This window comes from Pecten maximus, chromosome 3 (assembly GCF_902652985.1).
Source record: "Pecten maximus chromosome 3, xPecMax1.1, whole genome shotgun sequence".
NCBI classification, from domain to species: domain Eukaryota; kingdom Metazoa; phylum Mollusca; class Bivalvia; order Pectinida; family Pectinidae; genus Pecten; species Pecten maximus.
This window is the reverse complement of record NC_047017.1, coordinates 11,142,415-11,164,716: the sequence shown is the minus strand read 5'-3', so window position 1 is coordinate 11,164,716 and position 22,302 is coordinate 11,142,415. Positions and strand designations below refer to the sequence as shown.

The 22,302-nt window shown below is 38.0% G+C and overlaps 1 protein-coding gene across 1 annotated transcript in view; it reads right to left on the bottom strand.

Annotated features, from left to right (window-relative positions):
- LOC117323196 (WD repeat-containing protein 20-like) overlaps positions 1-15,152 on the bottom strand; it is a 28,012-nt gene extending 12,860 nt beyond the window's left edge. The window contains exons 1-3 of the mRNA XM_033878253.1: positions 14,904-15,152; positions 4,967-5,149; positions 475-1,764 (exon numbers count right to left, since the gene is read on the bottom strand). Coding sequence (XP_033734144.1) covers positions 475-1,764; positions 4,967-5,149; positions 14,904-15,152 — 1,722 coding nt within the window. The remainder of the gene's footprint in view (positions 1-474; positions 1,765-4,966; positions 5,150-14,903) is intronic.
- Positions 15,153-22,302: the final 7,150 nt, after the last annotated feature.

The window sequence follows — 22,302 nt, the reverse complement described above, 5'->3', positions numbered from 1 at the left end:
TGCAGATTATATAAGACAAATAACTATAACTGTAGTTTTAAACGGTATTTTTACATGTACAACTGCACTTTATGATACAGCCATGTACATATAATAATAATCTTTACTGTAAAAAAATCCAAGATGGCTGCCAGCGAGCTGTTGGCCATTTCATTTTGCCGATCAGATTCAAAATTGAATGGGTATACGTACAACTAGGGATGAAGGGGATCTTCCATGTAAAGTTTAAATAATATCCTTCTAGTACATCTAATTATAAGATTAACAGCCATAACATGGATTGCTAACAGGCAGATGACAGACAGGCAAGGATTTGAATAGACCACCGTTTGATTAAATAACTCCATCTGATTTAGTTATTTTGCCAATACTACAAACAAAGATTTAGTTTTGTCTGTTAACAACTAGAGCCAGACCTTACAAATCATCAAACGTCTTGTAAGATTATATCGCTATGACAGATGAAGTACATACCACTTTGCCAGGTCTCGCCCATGTATTCACCACACCTTCTTGGCACGCTGTTACAATACAATCGTCCCTAAACTCCAGTGCAGTTAATCGTTCGGAGGCCACCTTTTTACACACTAGCGGCTCCAGTATAGGCACTTCATCCAGCCTGGGGCATGAGCAAGTGCCTAAAAGTTTCATGGCATCATCTACAGGCCGAACATGATTGGATTTCAGTATACTAGATTTATCACTGCGACTAGCAAGACTGAAGTTTCTTTTGTGTTCTTTTTTATCCTGGGACTCCTTCCGGCTATCACTCACTGATAATGTTGCAAACTTTGTCGTAGCATTCACTGTTGAATTTGCGAACAGATGTGCGTGGCCGTCGGCAGCCACATCGTTACTTCCTACCGAGTTCATTTTTTGAGAATGTTGTAGGCTGCTACACCTGGGTAATGTGTTGGCCGACATCGGCATGGAGTTACTTGTTATTAGTACACTTGTCCGTGACCGACCTATAGGTTGTTTAACTACGTCCTCCGTTAGATCCCACAGACACAACATCGTGTCTTGTCCTATAGAACCAAACCGGTACGTTGTTATACAGGAAGAGGACCCTGGACTATTAGGTAGTGATGGAGTCTTATTCGAGTCTAACGAGTTCCTATTTGACCCTTGCGTCCCCCCATTAGCCACACCTTCGTGTAAGTCCCACTTTTGGTTGTGGCTTGTTACATTATGAATGTCTTCATCCATTGATGTGAATTCACTACCTTCCACACCACAGACAACCGATGTGTGAGGGTCAAAGGCCACAACACTTACCCATGACCTATGACCTTGACCCCTGCATATGACCCTTTTCTCCTGAAATGACCATACCGTCACTAAGTCATCCTCTCCACCAATCACAATGAACTTGCTGTCCGGGGACCAGCACACACACAGAAGCCCCCCAAAGTAACTCTTCATTGAACCTAGCAATTCCATGGAATCGTAATTAAACACTCGGAGGTAGCCGTCCTGACTCACCACAGCTAGATATTTACAACACGGCGAGAAGGCGAATTCGTTGATTGCCCCCTGTCCTACCACCCACCTATACAGTGGGTTACGGGTGCTTTTTGTTTTACATGTATACACAGCAAATCCATCACCCTGCTTGAAAAGTTGATAATGTGGTGGCGTTGGACCACATGGTAACTCTTCGTTATAAACATACATCTGACCACTGGCGTGCGAAACTAAAAATTGGTTTGGTGATCCAGGTATCCATCGAATAGATGTCACTTTTGTTTTGTCAATCAGCCGCTGAAAAAGATAGAAAAATTTAAAACACTTGAAAAGCCTTAAACTTTGCAAGCACAAATTTAATATAATTCAAATAGGGAAATAAAATTATCTTAATCTTTAATTGATTTTGTAAGTTTGATGTTTTATCATGTTTAGATGAAGATGTTGTTTACACACAGAACTAGAATCATTTTAGATAACTCTAGATAAACTGTAACAAATAAATTGGTAAAGGCATATTTAGGGGAACAACAAAAATACGAGGTAATGATTGATCTTGGTGCCCATCATTGAATGACCTTGATTAGTTCTCTGCATGACTGATCATTTTCTTTCTTTCTCCTTTTACTTTTATCATTTGATAACAAGTGGAATCTAGATACAGAATCTAAGAAAGATTTAAGAAGGATTTTCTAGGAAATAGTGCTAAGCTTTGATTGCCAAAATCCAAGATGGCTGTCTGTCGGCCATTTTCCTGATCAGACTCAAAAATCTAATGGGCATATTTAATTTAGGGACAATTAAAAGAGAACCTAGCTACATATCAAGTTTTCAGAAATATCATCCTGGTGCTTAACAAAAAATAATGTTAAAAACTTCAACTGCCAAAGAAAGAAGTCGAAATTGTGAAGTGTTTCAGACATACAACGCATGACTCATGACCGACGACAATAAGGACAAAAGGTGATTAGAATAGATCATTTGAGACTTTGTCCCAGGTGATCTTATAATATCCTATAGCTTCGTGGACCAGAATGAATTGAATTTATTCACCACTACCTAGCAGAAAAGGGATAAGGTGGAGGGGAAGGGATAAGGAGTTCCACATATAAACAGAATGAATGTACCATGCTTTAAGCCATAACATTAAAAAATCATGGTCTGTTCACTGATTTCGATGGGAGAAGGTACAGATATAAAACAGCTGATGTCTTTCAAAGGAAAACAATGTAAGAGTTTCAATATTCCCTGGTAACACCTCAACCTTATGACCTTAAAGTAAAGTGCAGCATACCATCTGGACCTTTCACCTTATATATTATCCATAAAACAAAAGAAGATGCTTTCAAAACAGGCTAACTAAATAGATACCTCTACCAAACCAGAAAATCGTACCTCGAATTCTGCAGTGGATACCTGGGCAAATCAACAGGTGAGTCATTTCAACTTCTGTTTAAATCTTTTAAATAAATACAATTCTTTTTAACCTTATCCTTATACAAGAAAAGTGTATAAGAGTTGTTCCCCTTTTGTACAATTAAAGTGTATAAGGGTGATTCCTCCTTTTGTACAAGTAAATTGTATAAGGATTATTCCCCTTTTGTACAAGAAAAGTGTATAAGGGTTATTCCCCTTTTGTACAAGAAAAGTGTATAAGGATTATTCCCCTTTTGTACAAGAAAAGTGTATAAGGGTTATTCCCCTTTTGTACAATTAAAGTGTATAAGGGTTATTCCCCTTTTGTACAATTAAAGTGTATAAGGATTATTCCCCTTTTGTACAAGAAAAGTGTATAAGGGTTATTCCCCTTTTGTACAATTAAAGTGTATAAGTGGTTATTCCCCTTTTGTACAAGTAAATTGTATCAGGGTGTTCCCCTTTTGTACAATTAAAGTGTATAAGGGTTATTCCCCTTTTGTACAAGAAAAGTGTATAAGGTTCGTTCCCCTGTATAGGGTTATTCCCCTTTTGTACAAGTAAAGTGTATAATGATTATTCCCCTTTTGTACAAGAAAAGTGTATAAGGGTTATTCCCCTTTTGTATAATTAAAGTGTATAAGGGTTATTCCCCTTTGTACAAGTAAAGTGTATGAGGATTATTCCCCTTTTGTACAAGAAAAGTGTATAAGGGTTATTCCCCTTTTGTACAAGGAAAGTGTATAAGGGTTATTCCCCTTTTGTACAATGCAAGGAAAGTGTACAAGGGAAGTGTAGAAGGGTTATTCCCCTTTTGAACAAAAAAAGTGTATAAGGGTTATTCCCTTAATTGCACAAGAAAAGTGTATAAGGGTTATTCCCCTTTTGTACAAGGGAAGTGTATAAGGGTTATTCCCCTTTTGTACAAGGGAAGTGTATAAGGTTTATTCCCCTTTTGTACAAGAAAAGTGTATAAGGGTTATTCCCCTTTTGTACAAGGGAAGTGTATAAGGGTTATTCCCCTTTTGTACAAGGGAAGTGTATAAGGTTTATTCCCCTTTTGTACAAGGGAAGTGTATAAGGGTTATTCCCCTTTTGTACAGGGGGAGTGTATAAGGATTATTCCTCTTTTGTACAGGAAAAGTGTATAAGAGTTGTTCTCTTTTTCTACATGAAACCTGTGTCAATGTTATTCTCATTTTCTACAAGGAAAGTGTACCAGAGTTATCTCCCTTATCAAAGAAAAGTGTTAAAAAGTATTTTCACTTCTCTTAATTTGTAACCCTATAAACCCCATCTTTCTCAAAACATTTAATTGTATACATGTTTAAGTGTTTAAATTTTGCAGTAAGGTAGGATAATCATTTGTATGGCCTGTATCTGTTGGGGATATGCTACTTATGTTCAACATTGCTCAAGTCAGCTTACTTTAAGGGTTACTTCCCCTTAAATCAATCATGTCAGTGTATATATTTGTCTGTATTTCCTATCACCTGTTGTCACTTTAAGGAGAAGACTTAGATAGGCTATGCCTGATTTCTAATCCTATTGACTTTTCTCTTATGCGAATAAAATTTGTTCAAATTGAAATTGAATTATTTATGTCTGTATGATGAAAATGTATTTCTTTACTTTTTCATCAACATACAAACATTGAAGTATCCATAATACATGCAAAACTTTTTCATTGATTTATTACTCATTTTCAGAGATTATTTTATATTATCGCATGCTAAATGTACCTCTCTACTCGATAAATGTGTCACCAGAACAACACATCTCGTCTATAAAGCATCATATACCGGGTATATATAGCATCAACAGAATAAACTGACCATTTGAAACAACGATAGATAGCAGCATAAACCAAATAGTCATTATACCTCTTCATTATATAGTTTATATAATCGATTGTTAGCTTTCATAATCGATAGTCGCTACCAGGACAAGAAACAATCAATTATCGATTATAATCGATAATCGTCCCAACACTAATACCGGGTATATATAGCATCAACAGAATAAACTGACCATTTGAAACAACGATAGATAACAGCATAAACCAAACAGAGTCATTGTATACCTCTTCATTATATAGTTTTCCGAGCTCCTTCTTGATGGGGTCGATGAGCTGGACCTGACCAGCGGTGAAGCCCACCAGTAGACGTACACTGTCCGGTGACACCAACAGACTATTGAAGTCGTGACATGTGGGGAATGTTCCCTTGTATATCCTCTTGTCTATAGGTTTTGTAAGATCAGCAGCCTGAAACATTAACACAGTGAACATCATCCGTCATTGTAATCACCTCATTTATGTAACAAACAACAGGGACATCATTTATCTTTGTCGTCTTTTTAAGTCACAGAAGTGAGCATTTTTTTCAAAATAAACAAAAATAGCTTGCAAATCAGCCCTCCGATGTGAAGGTTACTGAATAATTTTGGGGTGATCATGATCTAAATGTGTTGATTAAAGCAATATTCTTTCATAAACATTGTTTTTAACATTAATTTTCTCTAACCTAAACTCCATGGGGAAAAATCCAAAACATTATGAATGAATAAGAGCACTTTAAGCAATAAAGCCAAGAGTGACCCCTGACCTTTAAAGATGTCTCTGGTGTTCACCAATTGTAAAATCTATTCATATAATATAATATGGTGAAATATACACTAAAGCTGTCAACAGGAAGATGAGATATCTTGTTAGCTGCATATCCAACATGCCAGATCACAGGGACTTGGATTTCTAATCCAATCAATTTAATAATGTATAATTGTATATAATATATAAAAAGACTGACAAACGACAAAGCCTCCATTAGCACTTTTCAGTTTATCTACATAACTTAACTGTCATAACATAGTAACAAAGACAATAGTACATTATGACGTCATAGATTTGTTGATGTCACAATATACATGAAAGGGAATCTTAAATCAGACTATTAAGCTAAAGCCTTAATGCATAATGAAGACTTTGACGTTGTCGTTTGTCAATCTTTTTATATATTTTAAACAGGACAATGTGAAAATTACATCTTTTTTCTATATTTATTTTAAGTGTATACTGAACTTATTGCCTGATAGAGTTTTACGCATTTACTTTGAAAAAAAAAAAAAATCATTTCATCTGGAAAGTATAACAAGAGAATGAACTTAATACAAAGCAGACAGAAATGTTTTTGTTCTCATTGTACTAATGTGATAATCAGTGATTCCAAACTAATGTATCGGTTATGGCTCTGGTCAGTTTAGACAGGTTTACAGATAATGCATTACATAATACACTGTTGTGTGGAGGTGTCTAGCTATGTTCAAATAGCAGCTAGTACTATTATTAGCACGGAGGGGAAAGGTTTCCGGAAGAATGTGGCTTTGGCTATCGCCTGCCTATGATCGATTGTTGTGGATTTTTTGTTAATATCATGGAGCAATTAGGGAAAAGTGCATGTAATGAATATTTAATTTACCCAGTCATTACATAAGTGTATTTACACTTCTATGCTAACGTATTGTAAATTCAATAATTCACCGAGTTATGTATTTACATTTCTATATCTGGTAGCTTACCATGTAAAAATATTTGATTTACCCGGTTTGTATTTACAAGCATTTTATCAATATTGGGATTTCTATAGGCTCAGATAACACTCTCACTAGAATAATAACCCGTCTCTACAGGGTATGCACCTATATATAGCTACTACCACTCGGATGGAAATAAGTTAAATGTTGGAAAAGAATTGACATCGTTGTTCAATTTATGTACCATAAATAATAACTAGAGGTCAAGTGTGACCCTTGACCCTATAACCTTTAGCTGATAACAACCGAAAGCAACAATATTCTGGAGTTAAACTAAATCAACATATTGAGGTACTTTGAGATATTGTTTGGAAAGATTTTATTTCTGAATTGGTCAAGTGTTAATTTGGAACTACTTGACCAGTCACAGTGACCACTATAATCTATATATCCAGAGCCTAATGTTACCACATTAATGTATAATTGTAAATCCTGCTGATGACGGGATGTCTTCTATACTTCTACTACCCAAGTATTTTTGGTTACGGATAGATGGAACAAAGAAAGCACATGTACAGGATGTCTATTATAGCCCTAATATAATTATGATCTGAATCCCCAGACAATTTTGGTTTATTTTGTTTAAAGTGCTTTTAACAGCCAGGGTCATTTTAGGACGTGCCAGGGTTTGGAGGTGGAGGAAAGCCGGAGTACCCGGAGAAAAACCACCAGCCTACGGTCAGTACTAGGCAACTGCCCCACGTTGGTTTCGAACTCGCGACCTAGAGGTGGATGGCCAGTGATAAAGTGTTGGGACACCTTAACCACTCAGCAACCACAGCCCTGCCCTAGACAAGATTAAAGCTATCTCCATTATATATCATTACATAAGGAAACAGCTAGGTTTGAAGTACATGTATACCTACAGATTTGCTTTCATTCACAAACACATGTCTCCCCTAGCTTCGCCCTTACGTGCCAATGAATATTTTTGCACTAAATTGACCTTGACCTGAAAATAAAGGTTGCAATGACCCTTGTTGTGGGTGATACATGGTTAAACCGTGGGTAAGATTGCATCAGAACACAGACAACAAATTATTAGAAGAAGTAAAAGAATACAATATGTCTCCAAGTCATTTGTCACAAATTGGGTAAATATCAATGACCCAATATATGGCTGAGCAAAGCACATCATCCATGGGTATTTATTTTAAAGAAACATGTATGTAAAGGAACATGGACTGTTGATACCTCAGTATGTCCATACCATCAGTCTTCTCAGTTACATCATTTCCCTACAGGTGTTTATCCGTACGTTAATTTGTTGGGTTTTTTTCAATCAATTTTCTTGGCCTTGTCTCCTTCCCATATCAACATATGCACAATTTGTATGTATTTTTTTATGAATGAAGTCAAGTCCCCAAACTCGACAAGTGCTATTTTTACAACAAAAAGCATGATGTTGACCTTGAAATTATTTTCCCAAATGAAGATAAACATCAATCTTTTACGAATTCATAATGGTTCAATAATTTTGAAGTATAGTATTAGGCAGAATTAAGACTGCTGACTCACCCTTGCAAACCTGTATATCTAACTAGCCACTGTAAACCATGTCTTTTGATTCCAATCAAATATAAAATCAAATTTTGATTTCTGTTTTCATATAAATCTAAATGGTGCATTCAAACATTTGAAATTTCAGTCTAAAGATAGATAAAAAGTTATTTGACACCGAATTCCATTATACAAAATTAATGTACTTGAGAAAACTGCCTTCCCCTGTTGCCATCACTCAACTTGAGGTGGCCTTGTCCTGACATACCGAGGGTTTATTTACCTAAGTTAGGTCAATGTTCTCACACATTAACACAGGTGTACAATCAACTATCTTATAACTACCTGAAATCTAAACACAGTGTTCAATTACTGATTAATGAAAGTTGATTCCAACACCTACGACTGCTCTTGAATTCAGAAATTGACTCCAACACCCACGAATCTACGATTGCTCTTGAATTCAGAAATTATACAGAAATATTAAGGCAAATGTTTATAATATAACATCGTAACTACCCCAACATGGCCAACACAAAAATAAGAATTTCCCTCTTTTTAATAGCAAATGAAATTGTAGATTGTAAGTGCTGTTTTTGAGGTTTTACTTTTTACTAAAACGAAAAAAAGAAGATATTTTGCAGAAACATTGAAACAGGCAAATAAATACTCACTGAAATATTCACATTCAAAATACATTTGATTACTTTTTACATTGGAACTCCTAAAACAATCAATTTTACAGTAACAAGGACTATCCAGAAACACCTCTCAAAAGTTGCACCTTTTTACATTATTTCTAACCACAAGTACAGAAAAAGCCCCCTCCTTATTGCCATGTGACGTCCTGGGTTTTTGATATATTTTGTAAATGGAGGCGTTTCAGATTAATATGGATCAATCTATATATACACTGTTGTTAAATGAACCTTCAGAAAATGAGTTCCTTTTTTCATCGAACTTGGCATACCTTGTTATATACATATATATATATCTATATATATCAGGCATGTATACATACTTGACATGATGACATATTTTACTTACATAGCACACCTGAGATGAGCTCTAAGGGGCCTGCTATATGATATGGAATAACATTACCTTGCGTACTGGATATTTTATCTACAGACTATAGATAAGGACTCCTTCTGTTCAAATCTGTTTGACAAAGGGGTGGGCATACTTCTGGACATGGAATTAAACGACAAAGGGGTGGGCGTACTTCTGGACATGGAATTAAACGACAAAGGGGTGGGCTTACTTCTGGACATGGAATTAAACGACAAAGGGGTGGGGGTACTTCTGGACATGGAATTAAACGACAAAGGGGTGGGCGTACTTCTGGACATGGAATTAAACGACAAAGGGGTGGGCGTACTTCTGGACATGGAATTAAACGACAAAGGGGTGGGCGTACTTCTGGACATGGAATTAAACGACAAAGGGGTGGGCGTACTTCTGTACATGGAATGAAACAACAAAGGGGTGGGCGTACTTCTGGACATGGAATTAAACGACAAAGGGGTGAGCTTACTTCCGGACATGGAATTAAACGACAAAGGGTAGGGCGTACTTCTGGACATGGAATTAAACGACAAAGGGGTGGGCGTACTTCTGGACATGGAATTAAATGACAAAGGGGTGAGCGTACTTCTGGACATGGAATTAAACGACAAAGGGATGGGCGTACTTCTGGACATGGAATTAAACGACAAAGGGGTGAGCTTACTTCCGGACATGGAATTAAACGACAAAGGGTAGGGCGTACTTCTGGACATGGAATTAAACGACAAAGGGGTGGGCGTACTTCTGGACATGGAATTAAATGACAAAGGGGTGGGCTTACTTCTGGACATGGAATTAAACAAAATATCATAAGCTACGTATACAAACTCATGTATAGTTGGTGATTTACCTCAATCTGTGTAACAGCCTATTTTTCAATGTAAACAGAAGGATGAAAATAAAACAAAATTACCCATAGAACTAATTGTCAATATCCTGTAATATCATCTAGTATCCTTGAGACAGGAGTTCAACCAAGTAGAAACTTTCACATACATATAATGAACAAGTTTGATAGGTGTATCAATAGAGAAGACAGAACAAGGTCTTTCACATTTGTAAATATCCAGTAAGGAATAAATTTCCTTTATTTATCAATAGTCTAGAGTAAGTAGAGTAAAAACTGTGCAGGCATGAACACCAATGGAGGTGGAGGTCTACAGCTAGGCCTATGAATTTCTATATAACCTGATTAGGAATACAATCTGTATCATCATCTGGCTCCCTAACATCCATACCAGAGCCGTATAAACGATTTATATGATACAACAGTGTATTACTATCACTTCCCATCAGTTCTCTGAATCTTAACGTTACTGTTTTACTCTACAATAGGCCTAGGGTGTACCCAATACGACTGGATAGTGTATAAAAAACAATTTCAGGGTTTTCCCCGATTCAGGTTTCCTGCCTCTTAGACGCAGAAAAAAACATAAAGGACTCTCAAACTAAATGTCTGTGTATCCTTGGAATGCACTGTAATTCCAAAATCTGCCATACAATGTAGAAATAACAGTTGATTTCAATTGGCACTAGAATTCTATTGTGTTTGTATTCTAATTCTATCACTTAAAGCAACATTATTATGCCTGATGACTAACTTTAATGTTGGAACTGCTTTATCATGATTTTGTCAATTCAAAAATGTCATGGAACTCCTGGATTTCAGTATGGGACTTCCAATTTTCACATCTAAGTGTCCCTGGGACCCTGCATAAAAAACACTACAGGGAAAACTGTGTTATTTGATTAAAACAAATGGTACCAACCTCACACCAGTTCATAGACTGAACTTTTTGTAATCCATTACAGAATGCATTCAACCTAATTAATCAGGGCTGTTTAATGAATATACAATAGAACAGTGATCAATTTACAATTTATTTTTGCGAGTCCTATTCAAATGTATAGCTGAAAACAGCAAGTCCTACAAAATTAATCTCAGGTATTTCAAGAAATTTTGTGAGTCCCATCAAAATTTAATAAGTACAGGATCGGACTCAAATGTAGATTTATCACTGCTGGAACTTATGACCTGTTATAGTTGTTCAATTGATTACATGCACTGACTACAAAATTATTTGTTTAGCCATTTGTGGCATTATTCAGTATATATATGGAGAGCAATGTTAAACTGCATCTTTTGTATGGCATTAAATGCTACATACGCAGGCATAAAATAATCACACACCATGATGACCAGTATAACCATCAAATTAATCCTCCAATCATTGGACATCAGGAAACAGAACAAGGATAATATATATATATACATGGGTATGTATTGGAAATAACATCCTTCAAGACTCACAGTGGAGTGATGACCATGCATTAAACAAAGAGCAATAACAGAAGTTATAGGTAGAAACAAAACAATTTGGTGAGTTACGGCTGTTCCCCATTGAATGAGAAATTATATACCATTATTGGATTGATTTAGCTAATGATTTAGCAAGGCCAAAGGTCAAAATGTAGGTCAGAGTGACCTAGTTTTCATACATGACATACCGCCTCACCAAAGCGAACCTATACCCCAAGTACAAAGTTCCAGTCACAAGAAGTGTAGGAAATGGACCCTGGACAGATTTTTTCTTTGATGCAGGTCAAGGGTCGAAATGTAAGAGTGACCTACTTTTTGTACATGACACACTGCCTCACCACTTTGAACTTTACCCAAGTAAGAAGTTCCAGTATATATGTAAAAGGTAGGGTAGTAGATATAGAGCAAAGACAACGTAAAGTGTAAAATGATGAAAGGATGAAGAGATACAGGGACAGACACAACCCAAAATATAGTCCCGCTGTAGAGTTAAGGTGGGGACTCAAAACCTACTACACATGCAATACATATGCATGTTACAGCTAAAAGTACCAACAAATTCTGCATAGTCATGCTAGTCCCAAAACTTTCCTTCTGCACATGGTTAAAGCTTATCTATTTTTAACCTGAATTTCCTATGGATGAGATGGTTTATTTTGTTTCACATCCATTTAACAGTCATTATCATTTAGGACATGCCAGGCTTTAATTTGGAGGTGGAGGAAAGTTTGAAAACCCAGAGAAAAACCACCGGCCTTTGGTCAGTAACCGGCAACGTTAACTGCCCCATATGGGTTTCGAACTCGCGACCCAGAGGTGGAGGGCTTGTGATAAAGTGTCGGGACACTATAACCACTTGGCCACCATCGCCCCTCTTGAATAGTTATTGAGAAAGAAGAAAAACGCATCAAATACATGTACATATATTAGAAAATTAAATACATTCTGTACAAAAATTTGGACCAATCATATACTGCCCATATTCAACCAGTCATATTATTGCATAACTTATTAAATGTACCTATATCTCTTCATCATTGCTCTGAAATTTTCATGTAACTTGTAAGACTAACATTTAGAGATGTTGTAAAAAAAGGAATCAATTCAATATAGGGCAAGGTGAGGGGTATGTCTCCTGTAGGACAGGCTGTAGGGTATGTCTCCTGTAGGACAGGCTGTAGGGTATGTCTCCTGTAGGACAGGCTGTAGGGTATGTCTCCTGTAGGACAGGCTGTAGGGTATGTCTCCTGTAGGACAGGGTGAGGGGTCTGTCTCCTGTAGGACAGGGTGAGGGGTATGTCTCCTGTAGGACAGGGTGAGGGGTATGTCTCCTGTAGGACAGGCTGTAGGGTATGTCTCCTGTAGGACAGGGTGGGGGGTATGTCTCCTGTAGGACAGGGTGTAGGGTATGTCTCCTGTAGGACAGGCTGGGGGTATGTCTCCTGTAGGACAGGGTGTAGGGTATGTCTCCTGTAGGACAGGGTGTAGGGTATGTCTCCTGTAGGACAGGGTCAGGGGCATGTCTTCTGTAGGACAGGGTGAGGGTGTGTGTCTCCTGTAGGACAGGGTAATAGGTATGTCTCCTGTAGGACAGGGTGTAGGGTATGTCTCCTGTAGGACAGGCTGTAGGGTATGTCTCCTGTAGGACAGGCTGTAGGGTATGTCTCCTGTAGGACAGGGTGTAGGGTATGTCTCCTGTAGGACAGGGTGGGGGTGTGTGTCTCCTGTAGGACAGGGTGAGGGGTATGTCTCCTGTAGGACAAGGTGAGGGGTATGTCTTCTGTAGGACAGAGTGAGGGTTGTTTCTTGCAGGACAAGGTGAGGGGTATGTCTCCTCTAGCATAGGATGAGGAGTCTCCTGTAGGACAGGGTGGGGGTATGTCTCCTGTAGGACAGGGTGTAGGGTATGTCTCCTGTAGGACAGGCTGTAGGGTATGTCTCCTGTAGGACAGGGTGAGGGGTCTGTCTCCTGAAGGACAGAGTGAGGGTTGTTTCTTGCAGGACAAGGTGAGGGGTATGTCTCCTCTAGCATAGGATGAGGAGTGTGTCTCCTCTAGCCCAGGGTGAGCAGTGCCTCCTGTGGAACAGGGCGAGTTTTTTTTTTTTCTGTAGACCAGGATGAGGTTGTGTCTCCTGTAGGACAGGATGAGGTTGTGTCTCCTGTAGGACAGGATGAGGTTGTGTCTCCTGTAGGACAGGAAGAGGGTGTGTGTCTCCTGTAGGACAAGGTGAGGGGTCTGTCTCCTGTAGGACAAGGTGAGGGGTATGTCTTCTGTAGGACAGAGTGAGGGTTGTTTCTTGCAGGACAAGGTGAGGGGTCTGTCTCCTCTAGCCCAGGGTGAGCAGTCTCCTGTAGGACAGGGTGAGGGTGTGTGTCTCCTGTAGGACAGGGTGAGGGTGTGTGTCTCCTGTAGGACAGGGTAAGGGGTCCGTTTCCTGTTGGACAAGGTGAGGGGTCTGTCTCCTGTAGGACAGGGTGAAAGGTCTGTCTCCTGTTGGACAGAGTGAGGGGTATGTCTCCTGTAGGACAGGGTGAGGGTGTGTGTCTCCTGTAGGACAGGGTGAAGGGAATGTCTCCTGTAGGACTGTTCAGTATCACAACATAGCATAATATATTGTATAGTAAATGTATTAAGTGGTGATTTTAACATGCGATTTTGTGACAATTCATGTAGGTTTTAGCATAATCAAATTTTACAATTGGAAGTCTGATAACCATTGAACTAAAGAGTACAAATTAAACTTGCATGGTGCTGTGTAATAATATGTTGACAATCATATTTTTATAGTGCACTGTCGACTGGTGCTGATACAAACATTCTTAGACCTGTTGAGCACCAACAAGCAAATATGTATATGGCAGCATGAGAATTCCAACCCAACCAGATACCTTAATATAAGAAATTATATTTAGGTCCCTGACCTAACCTCATAACTCCTGTTTGGAATCAAAGATACACATGCATTTGAACAGCATCAGTCTGACTTGTAAGATTGGGGGCTAGGTCTCTAGTTATAGCGACAAGAGACATCTGTTACAAGAAACATTATCAACAGAAGATACAAGTCTTGTAATATATATATATATATGTCACGGGAGCATAAGGTAATAGGAATATATAGGTATCGATATGATACATGTAAGGTTGGTGGTGTTTAAAATAAACTACATGTGTACTGACGTAAGGTAACAGTTCGCGATGTGCCATGAAAATCAGAAGCCTGAAAGGTGCACAGGTGCAAGATGTTTACATATCGGATAAGGTCTAGAAGCTGATGCAAAAAAAAGGTATATCTGATTGGATACACTACACATTCGATATTTATATAAATACATAATTAATATTCTCCAGGGGAACATGAACTGTCTTTTGGTTTTACATAGTCGACCCGGTGACAGGACAGTTTTACACACGTGTGTACACGGTATGCAACTGTCGTTCTACCGAGACGACCTTGACGGTGCTTTGCACTCGAAGGTGCCCGGGGGTGAGAGTATCAGATGAGTGGAAGGGGACATGAGTGGGCCGAGGTATCATACCTTTTTGACATCCTTGTAAACATAAAAATATAACTCCCTGCCAACATTGAAACAAATCCGATCTGGAGATCCACTTCCGTCGTTTACATTAATGAAAGACACTTTGACAGGAGTATTAGCTTGTCCATTGTACGGTACTCTTGTCGGCTTAGAATACTCAGATAGTGGCATTAATTTATAAGTCCCTTCTCTCGTTACGAAGTGTGTTTTTATCTCATCCTTTCCTCCACCCTCGCCCTGAGACGCCATGTTGGTTTTGGAGAGTTGACAGATGCCCGGATATCTTGGCCAATGCGCATGCCCACAGGATATTTTCCGCTTTAAACCAAAACAAACACACGTGGTTGAAAGGGGTCACGTTGACATTGATCAAGATTCATATCGCTTCATTCATAAATCTGTGATGTTATAGGAGTTGACAGTTTTATCTTTTCATCAATAACACCTAAGAGAGATAGAAATATTTGTCTGACACTAAACGAGATTAAAAGTCACACGAAATTTCGCAACTATTCACTATGTAAACAAAGTTATGACTCGCGAGATCGGACCATCACGTGTAAATTGGTACATCGATTGCGTTTTGGGTGATGACTCATTAAGTATCGGATGGTAGCAACTTCTGGAAATTGTTTATTTTCTTTCAATTCATAACTTATTGTACGATATACTGCGAAAGTGTATTTAAATGGAACATGAAGGAAGAACTTTCTATATCCAATTAAATTAAAAGTTACTCTTCTATTTTATCTTTATTTTTAATAATAATTTTCTTAACTGTACAGTACACTCCATAATGTATCAAACGGATGGAAATATGAATCCATCTACTGTAAAGGAAATCGATCGATGTGGTAGCTTATTATGTTAGATATGCATTTAGTTTACTTATACTTAGTACAGCCGGGGATTTATACCAAGCCCCCAGAGACCCGTGTTCGATTCCTGTCCGAGCGTAAATATCTCCTATCCATACACACTTCTATTCAGTAACCTGTTATATATATTTCCGGGAATAAGACAAATTCTATATATATAAAAATATGATTATAAAACACCTACCATATCTCTGTGTATAGGACTATCCGTACTTCCAAAAATAACCGGTATTCAAAAATATTTTACATTTCTATTTACGCAAACATTAAATGATTTGTTTCACAGGATTGGTTAGACTTCATATTCATTTTACGTGTATTCCGTTGTCTCATCAATGTGCTTGAACAAGACAACTATAATTGCACCGTAAATGTGACAATACGATATATATTACTCATTGTTATGCATTTTTGCATATTTTTATTTTTATTTGTTTTTACCTTGTTCCTGAGATCTTATGTCTAGTAGAACACCCCGGAAGTACCGTATATAATCACGATTTAGTCGTAATTTGATATGAATAATAACATGTACAAACTATAATCTAAGTTACGTACAATGATTGGGACTTTAAAATCAGCGGTTCATGAACATTGTCAACTCATTTAACGATATCAATATCTACTAAACTAACACGATTGTAAGATTCTATTCATCACACGAGTGCCTGTTGGATCTAGTTTCCTATAAGACACACTTTGACGGATTTAATGTATTATGACAACCATTTGATCCGTGATCAATATAAATTCAGGTCACAACAACTAGTGCAACATTCCAACATCAGCCATCGACAGGAGATACTTATGGAAATCCGAAATTTATAAAGAGAGGCTTGGTCGTGACCTGAATTTATATTGATCACGGATCAAATGGTTATCATAATACGGTGATATTTGGTTTAGGCATTTACTGAGTCCGTTTTCGTTTTTGCGGTCCAAACGGTTGGATCAGTTGGGTTTTCAGACAAGCCTTGACAATGACTTCCAAGGCCTATATATGCATTCGAAAGTCCGTCAAGATATGTTTAAAATATTACATTTAAAAAGTTACGAATCGGTTTGCCCGCATAACGAACTATACAGAGAAGGGCTGTGGGCGTAGTTCGGTAATGACGACAAAGTGCCTAAACTATAAATACTGTTTAAACCAAACCATGTAACAGAATCACATCTTATACATAACATAATGATTTCTTGTCTCTGCCGAGCCACGTAGAACCTTTACTAGACTGCTAAATTACCTTTTCTTCGATATCATTGGTCAAATCATTATAGCTATTTCAGCGCATCTCACTAGTTAACTATTACCGGTATCATTAAATTGGAATGACGATTTCTTTTTAATACACATTAAACCAAGGAAATGTATTTTCGTGTTTGATCTTTTCCAGTCATTTCGCGTAAATCTGAGAAAAGACATGACAGGATTAGAAATGTTACGGTCTTTTAAGCATCATTTTATTCCTGAGGGGCGGGGCATGGAATTTTGTTTTGAAAAACTTGTTTTTTCTTTTTAATTTTTGATTTGCATTGAAGCATTGAGTTCTTTAAAGATTTACAATTGCGAACCTAGCGGGATATGGTATCGAAGGGCACAACAACGATGGAGTATATCAATTTCTCTCCTTTTTCTTAATTTTTCCTTTTCTTTTGTTTTTAGGAGCAGGGGTTGGCTGGGCACATTTAAAATCATTAAAACACTCTTGATATCACATCATCCCATGGTTAAGGTCAAATGGGGTCAAAAGTCAAAAGGTAATATGGGTCAAATGTGTCAAATTTTCTATACAGTTTCCTCTGAACAAGGCACCTAATGGGTCTGTATCACTCACCTGCTCCACAGCTCAGGAGAGATGTAGTTGGATGACTTCAATCTTAAGATGACTCAGGTGCTGGATCCCAAATGAAAATCCATCTTTCAGGGCTTAGGTAATCTTTCACCCATGTAACCATGTAAGTAGGTCAAGTTCATTCATTTGAACAAATATGGCAGCCCTCCATGTCAGCATGCTACTACCTCAATATAAAGACTCTGGATATCTTGGTTAATGAGAAGGATTTGTTCAAAAAGGGAAGCTTGACAGGTGAACACAATACCATTATGTAAATGCCTTCTAAAATATATACAATACCATTATGTAAATGCCTTCTAAAATATATTGGAATAGTGTATCGTGACCAATGGCAGAGGACCCAACAGTTGTTATGAATCCGTTCAACCCTGTCAACCTACCTGTCCAACCCTGTCAGCCTACCTGTCCAACCCTGTCAGCCTACCTGTCCAACCCTGTCATAGTACTTTACGAAAAGGTATCAGAATGCATGTAGGGTAGATAAAGGCCACATGCCTTTTGTTACTGAACAAAGACTTTGTAGACTTTACAGTAACCAATGATGTATCAGTGACCAATACTGACCAATACTGACCAATGATTCATCGAGTACAGATTATGACAGCTAACCAACACTACAGAAGTAGAACAACACTCGACATTCAGTGTTAATATATTTATTGTAATCAAAGCCTGATAATATCAACATACACAAGGCCACAGTACATTATCGTGGTTTCCTTCAATGAAAGCACATGCATAGCTTAACAGGTCTTTTAACATGACACAATGAAGGCAAGATGTGATCACTGCTAAAAACGCTGTACATAGACAAAACAAGAGGCCCATGGGGCCTGCATTGCTCACCTGGTTGGATTAGGCCAAATGTCAAAATAATGTTCATATTCAATTTGTTTTATTTGTAAATCTCTAACAATGCTATATATGGTTATAGTGTGGTAATCCGAACTGCTTTAAAGATTAATGAAGTCCAGACTCTCTAAGGTCTGAAAGACCTCAAGAATTGCTTTAAGAACATGCATTCATCACTTTATGACTTAAGTAGCGATTCAAAGGAATTACCTCTATTTCACCTATTGGGCCCCGCCCCTTTGGCCCCGCTGGGGTCAGAGTCACCATTTATGCAAAATCTGTTCCCTAAGGATGTTTCTGACCAAATTGGGTTCAAATCCATTCATAACTTTATGACTAGTAGCGATTCAAATGATTTACCTCTATTTCCCCTATTGGGCCCCGCCCTTTTGGCCCCTCGGGGGTCAGAGTCACCATTTATGCAAAATCTGTTCCCCTTTCCCCAAGGATGTTTCTGACCAAATTGGGTTCAAATCCATTCATAACTTTATGACTAGTAGCGATTCAAAGGAATTACCTCTATTTCACCTTTTGGGCCCCGCCCCTTTGGCCCCTTTGGGGTCAGAGTCACCATTTATACAAAATCTGTTCCCCTTCCCCCAAGGATGTTTCTGACCAAATTGGGTTCAAATCCATTCAAATCTGTATGACTAGTAGTGATTTAAAGGAACTACCTCTATTTCCCCTTTTGGGCCCCGCCCCTTTGGCCCCTCGGGGGTCAGAGTCACCATTTATGCAAAATCTGTTCCCCTTCCCCCAAGGATGTTTCTGACCAAATTGGGTTCAAATCCACTCATAACTTTTTGACAACTAGCGATTTAAAGAAATTACTTCTATTTCCCTATTGGGCCCCGCCCCTTTGGCCCCTTTGGCCCCTTTGGGGTCAGAGTCACCATTTATGCAAAATCTGTTTCCCTTCCCCCAAGGATGTTTCTGACCAAATCGGGTTCAATCCATTCATAACTTTATGACTAGTAGCGATTCAAAGGAATTACCTCTATTTCCCCTATTGGGCCCCGCCCTTTTGGCCCCATTTGGGGTCAGAGTCACCTTTTAATGCAAAATCTGTTCCCCAAGGATGTTTCTGACCAAATTGGGTGCAAATCCATTCATAACTTTATGACTAGTAGCGATTCAAAGGAATTACCTCTATTTCCCCTATTGGGCCCCGCCCCTTTTGGCCCCTTTGGGGTCAGAGTCACCATTTATGCAAAATCTGTTCCCGTTCCCCCAAGGATGTTTCTGACCAAATTAGGTTCAAATCCATTTATAACTTTATGACTAGTAGCGATTCAAAGGAATTACCTCTATTTCCCCAATTGGGCCCCGCCCCTTTGGTCCCTTTGGGGTCAGTCATCATTTATGCAAAATCTGTTCCCCTTCTGCCAAGGATGTTTCTGACCAAATCGGGTTCAAATCCATTCATAACTTTATGACTAGTAGCGATTTAAAGGAATTACCTCTATTTCCCCTTTTGGGCCCCGCCCTTTTGGCCCTTTGGGGTCAGAGTCACCATTTATGCAAAATCTGTTCCCCTTCCCCCAAGGATGTTTCTGACCAAATTAGGTTCAAATCCATTCATAACTTTATGACTAGTAGCGATTTAAAGGAATTACCTCTATTTCCTCAATTGGGCCCCGCCCCTTTGGTCCCTTTGGGGTCAGAGTCACCATTTATGCAAAATCTATTCCCCTTCTGCCAAGGATGTTTCTGACCAAATCGGGTTCAAATCCATTCATAACTTCATGACTAGTAGCGATTTAAAGGAATTACCTCTATTTCCCCTTTCGGGCCCCGCCCCTTTGGCCCCTTTGGGGTCAGAGTCACCATTTATGCAAAATCTGTTCCCCTTCCCCCAAGGATGTTTCTGAGCAAATTAGGTTCAAATCCATTCATAACTTTTTGACTAGTAGCGATTTAAAGGAATTACCTCTATTTCCCCTATTGGGCCCCACCCCTTTGGCCCCTCGGGGGTCAGAGTCACCATTTATGCAAAATCTGTTTCCCTTCTGCCAAGGATGTTTCTGGCCAAATTTGGTCAAAATCCAATTAGAACTTTTAGACTAGTAGCGATTTGAAGCAAATGTTGACGGACGGACGGACGGACGACGGACGACGGACGGACGACGGACGCTGCGCCATGACATAAGCTCACCGGACCTTCGGTCCAGGTGAGCTAAAAACCTGTCATAAAAAATACATTCTCTTTCACGGAATATAATCGTTACACCAGCAACAACATTGTATCACAAAAGTCAAAAACTTGGTCTCAACTCTTAAAGGAATAAATCTGTATCCTGTGTCTGTAGATAAGGGAAGGAGACTCTACAATATTACCTCCCCTTACCAGAATGTTTCTACTTAAGGTCTCACACAACTAATTATTTTATTTATGTTATTACCAGTGACTCCATCCCCTCAATTGCTTGTTTGAAGTTCAAACGATGTGAAATTTTCATAAAATCATAGTTGTTACAAGTTTTTGCTACCTGAGAATTGATATTATAGTATTTGTTTAATGGCATATAGAAGCACACAGGTACTCGAAAGACAGTAACCCTGACATTTACAGTGGACGAGCGCTCCCACCTGGGGAATTCCCGCTTTTTTACACCTGCAATCCTACATCATTCTATTTTTAGTAGGAGTGTATATTTTTGAAAATAGGAAAATAGCTACAGACCTCATAAGCACATTTTTGTAAATATGCTTGATCAACCATCTGTACATGAATTACAGTGTTCAAGCTTCTGTGTGAATTAGACTGATCGATACATCAAAGGGGGATAATCTTAATGTACCTCTTGTATTGCTTAATTAATAATCACTGTTCATACCAAATTAAACAAAATTTTGAAATAAAGAAAACATTTAAAACAAAATCTTATGTTCTCACTGAAACTTAACAAAAACGGCCAGAAAACCACGACATTAACATACTAAAATACTTTTATTAATTAAAGCATAGGATCTTGGCACAAATTACCAGCCAGCTGTATTTTAGGTAGAAAGTGGTGTCAGAAATGCATGCCAAGTCCCTGTGATAAAAAAAATTATAAATAGGAGTTAACTTATAATGCTGTAGTATTGTTTTATTTTGCATGAGAATAATTCTAATACTGTTAATGATGAGATTAATGTGAAAGAGTTTCATCAATTTCACAAAAATATTCAGAATTGCAAATATTAATGCTTATTGAAAATATTTCCCTTTTTTCAGACTCTCATATTCAATGAAACACATAAATGATATATAACTTAATTTGATAAACCACATCACCTCAAAGTACGTCTAGACAGCAAAACCTTCTCAATTTCTTTTCATAAAACATTTTATGTGAATGTCTTGTCAAAGGACACACAGCCTTTATAATATAGGAATGTTTATTGTACTTATTGTAAACCTACTCTCTCTCTCTCATCACAGTCAACAAACGGGAATGCTGTTAATTCTGAAGATAAACAGAAACAAACCAGTTTTAAAGTAAAACATATCCTATCAAACAAAACTCATCAGACACATCGATTGGCATACAAGGATGTGTAATCTCAATAGGCTTGTGAGTCCCTTATTTTGTTCTCAAACAAAGATATGCTTTAAATTTCAGGTTTGCACTGGAAAAATGAGAGTGTGTTTAGGAAATATCATATATTGATTCGTACATATGAACCGGTATTTGAAAGCCTACTTCTCTGAAAAGTAAATATTCATACATCACAATTTAAATCTTTATAAAATAATCATTGTGGTAGCAAAATATATGATTTACAAAGAAAACTTACATATGTACAAATAACTTAATGCTTTCTATA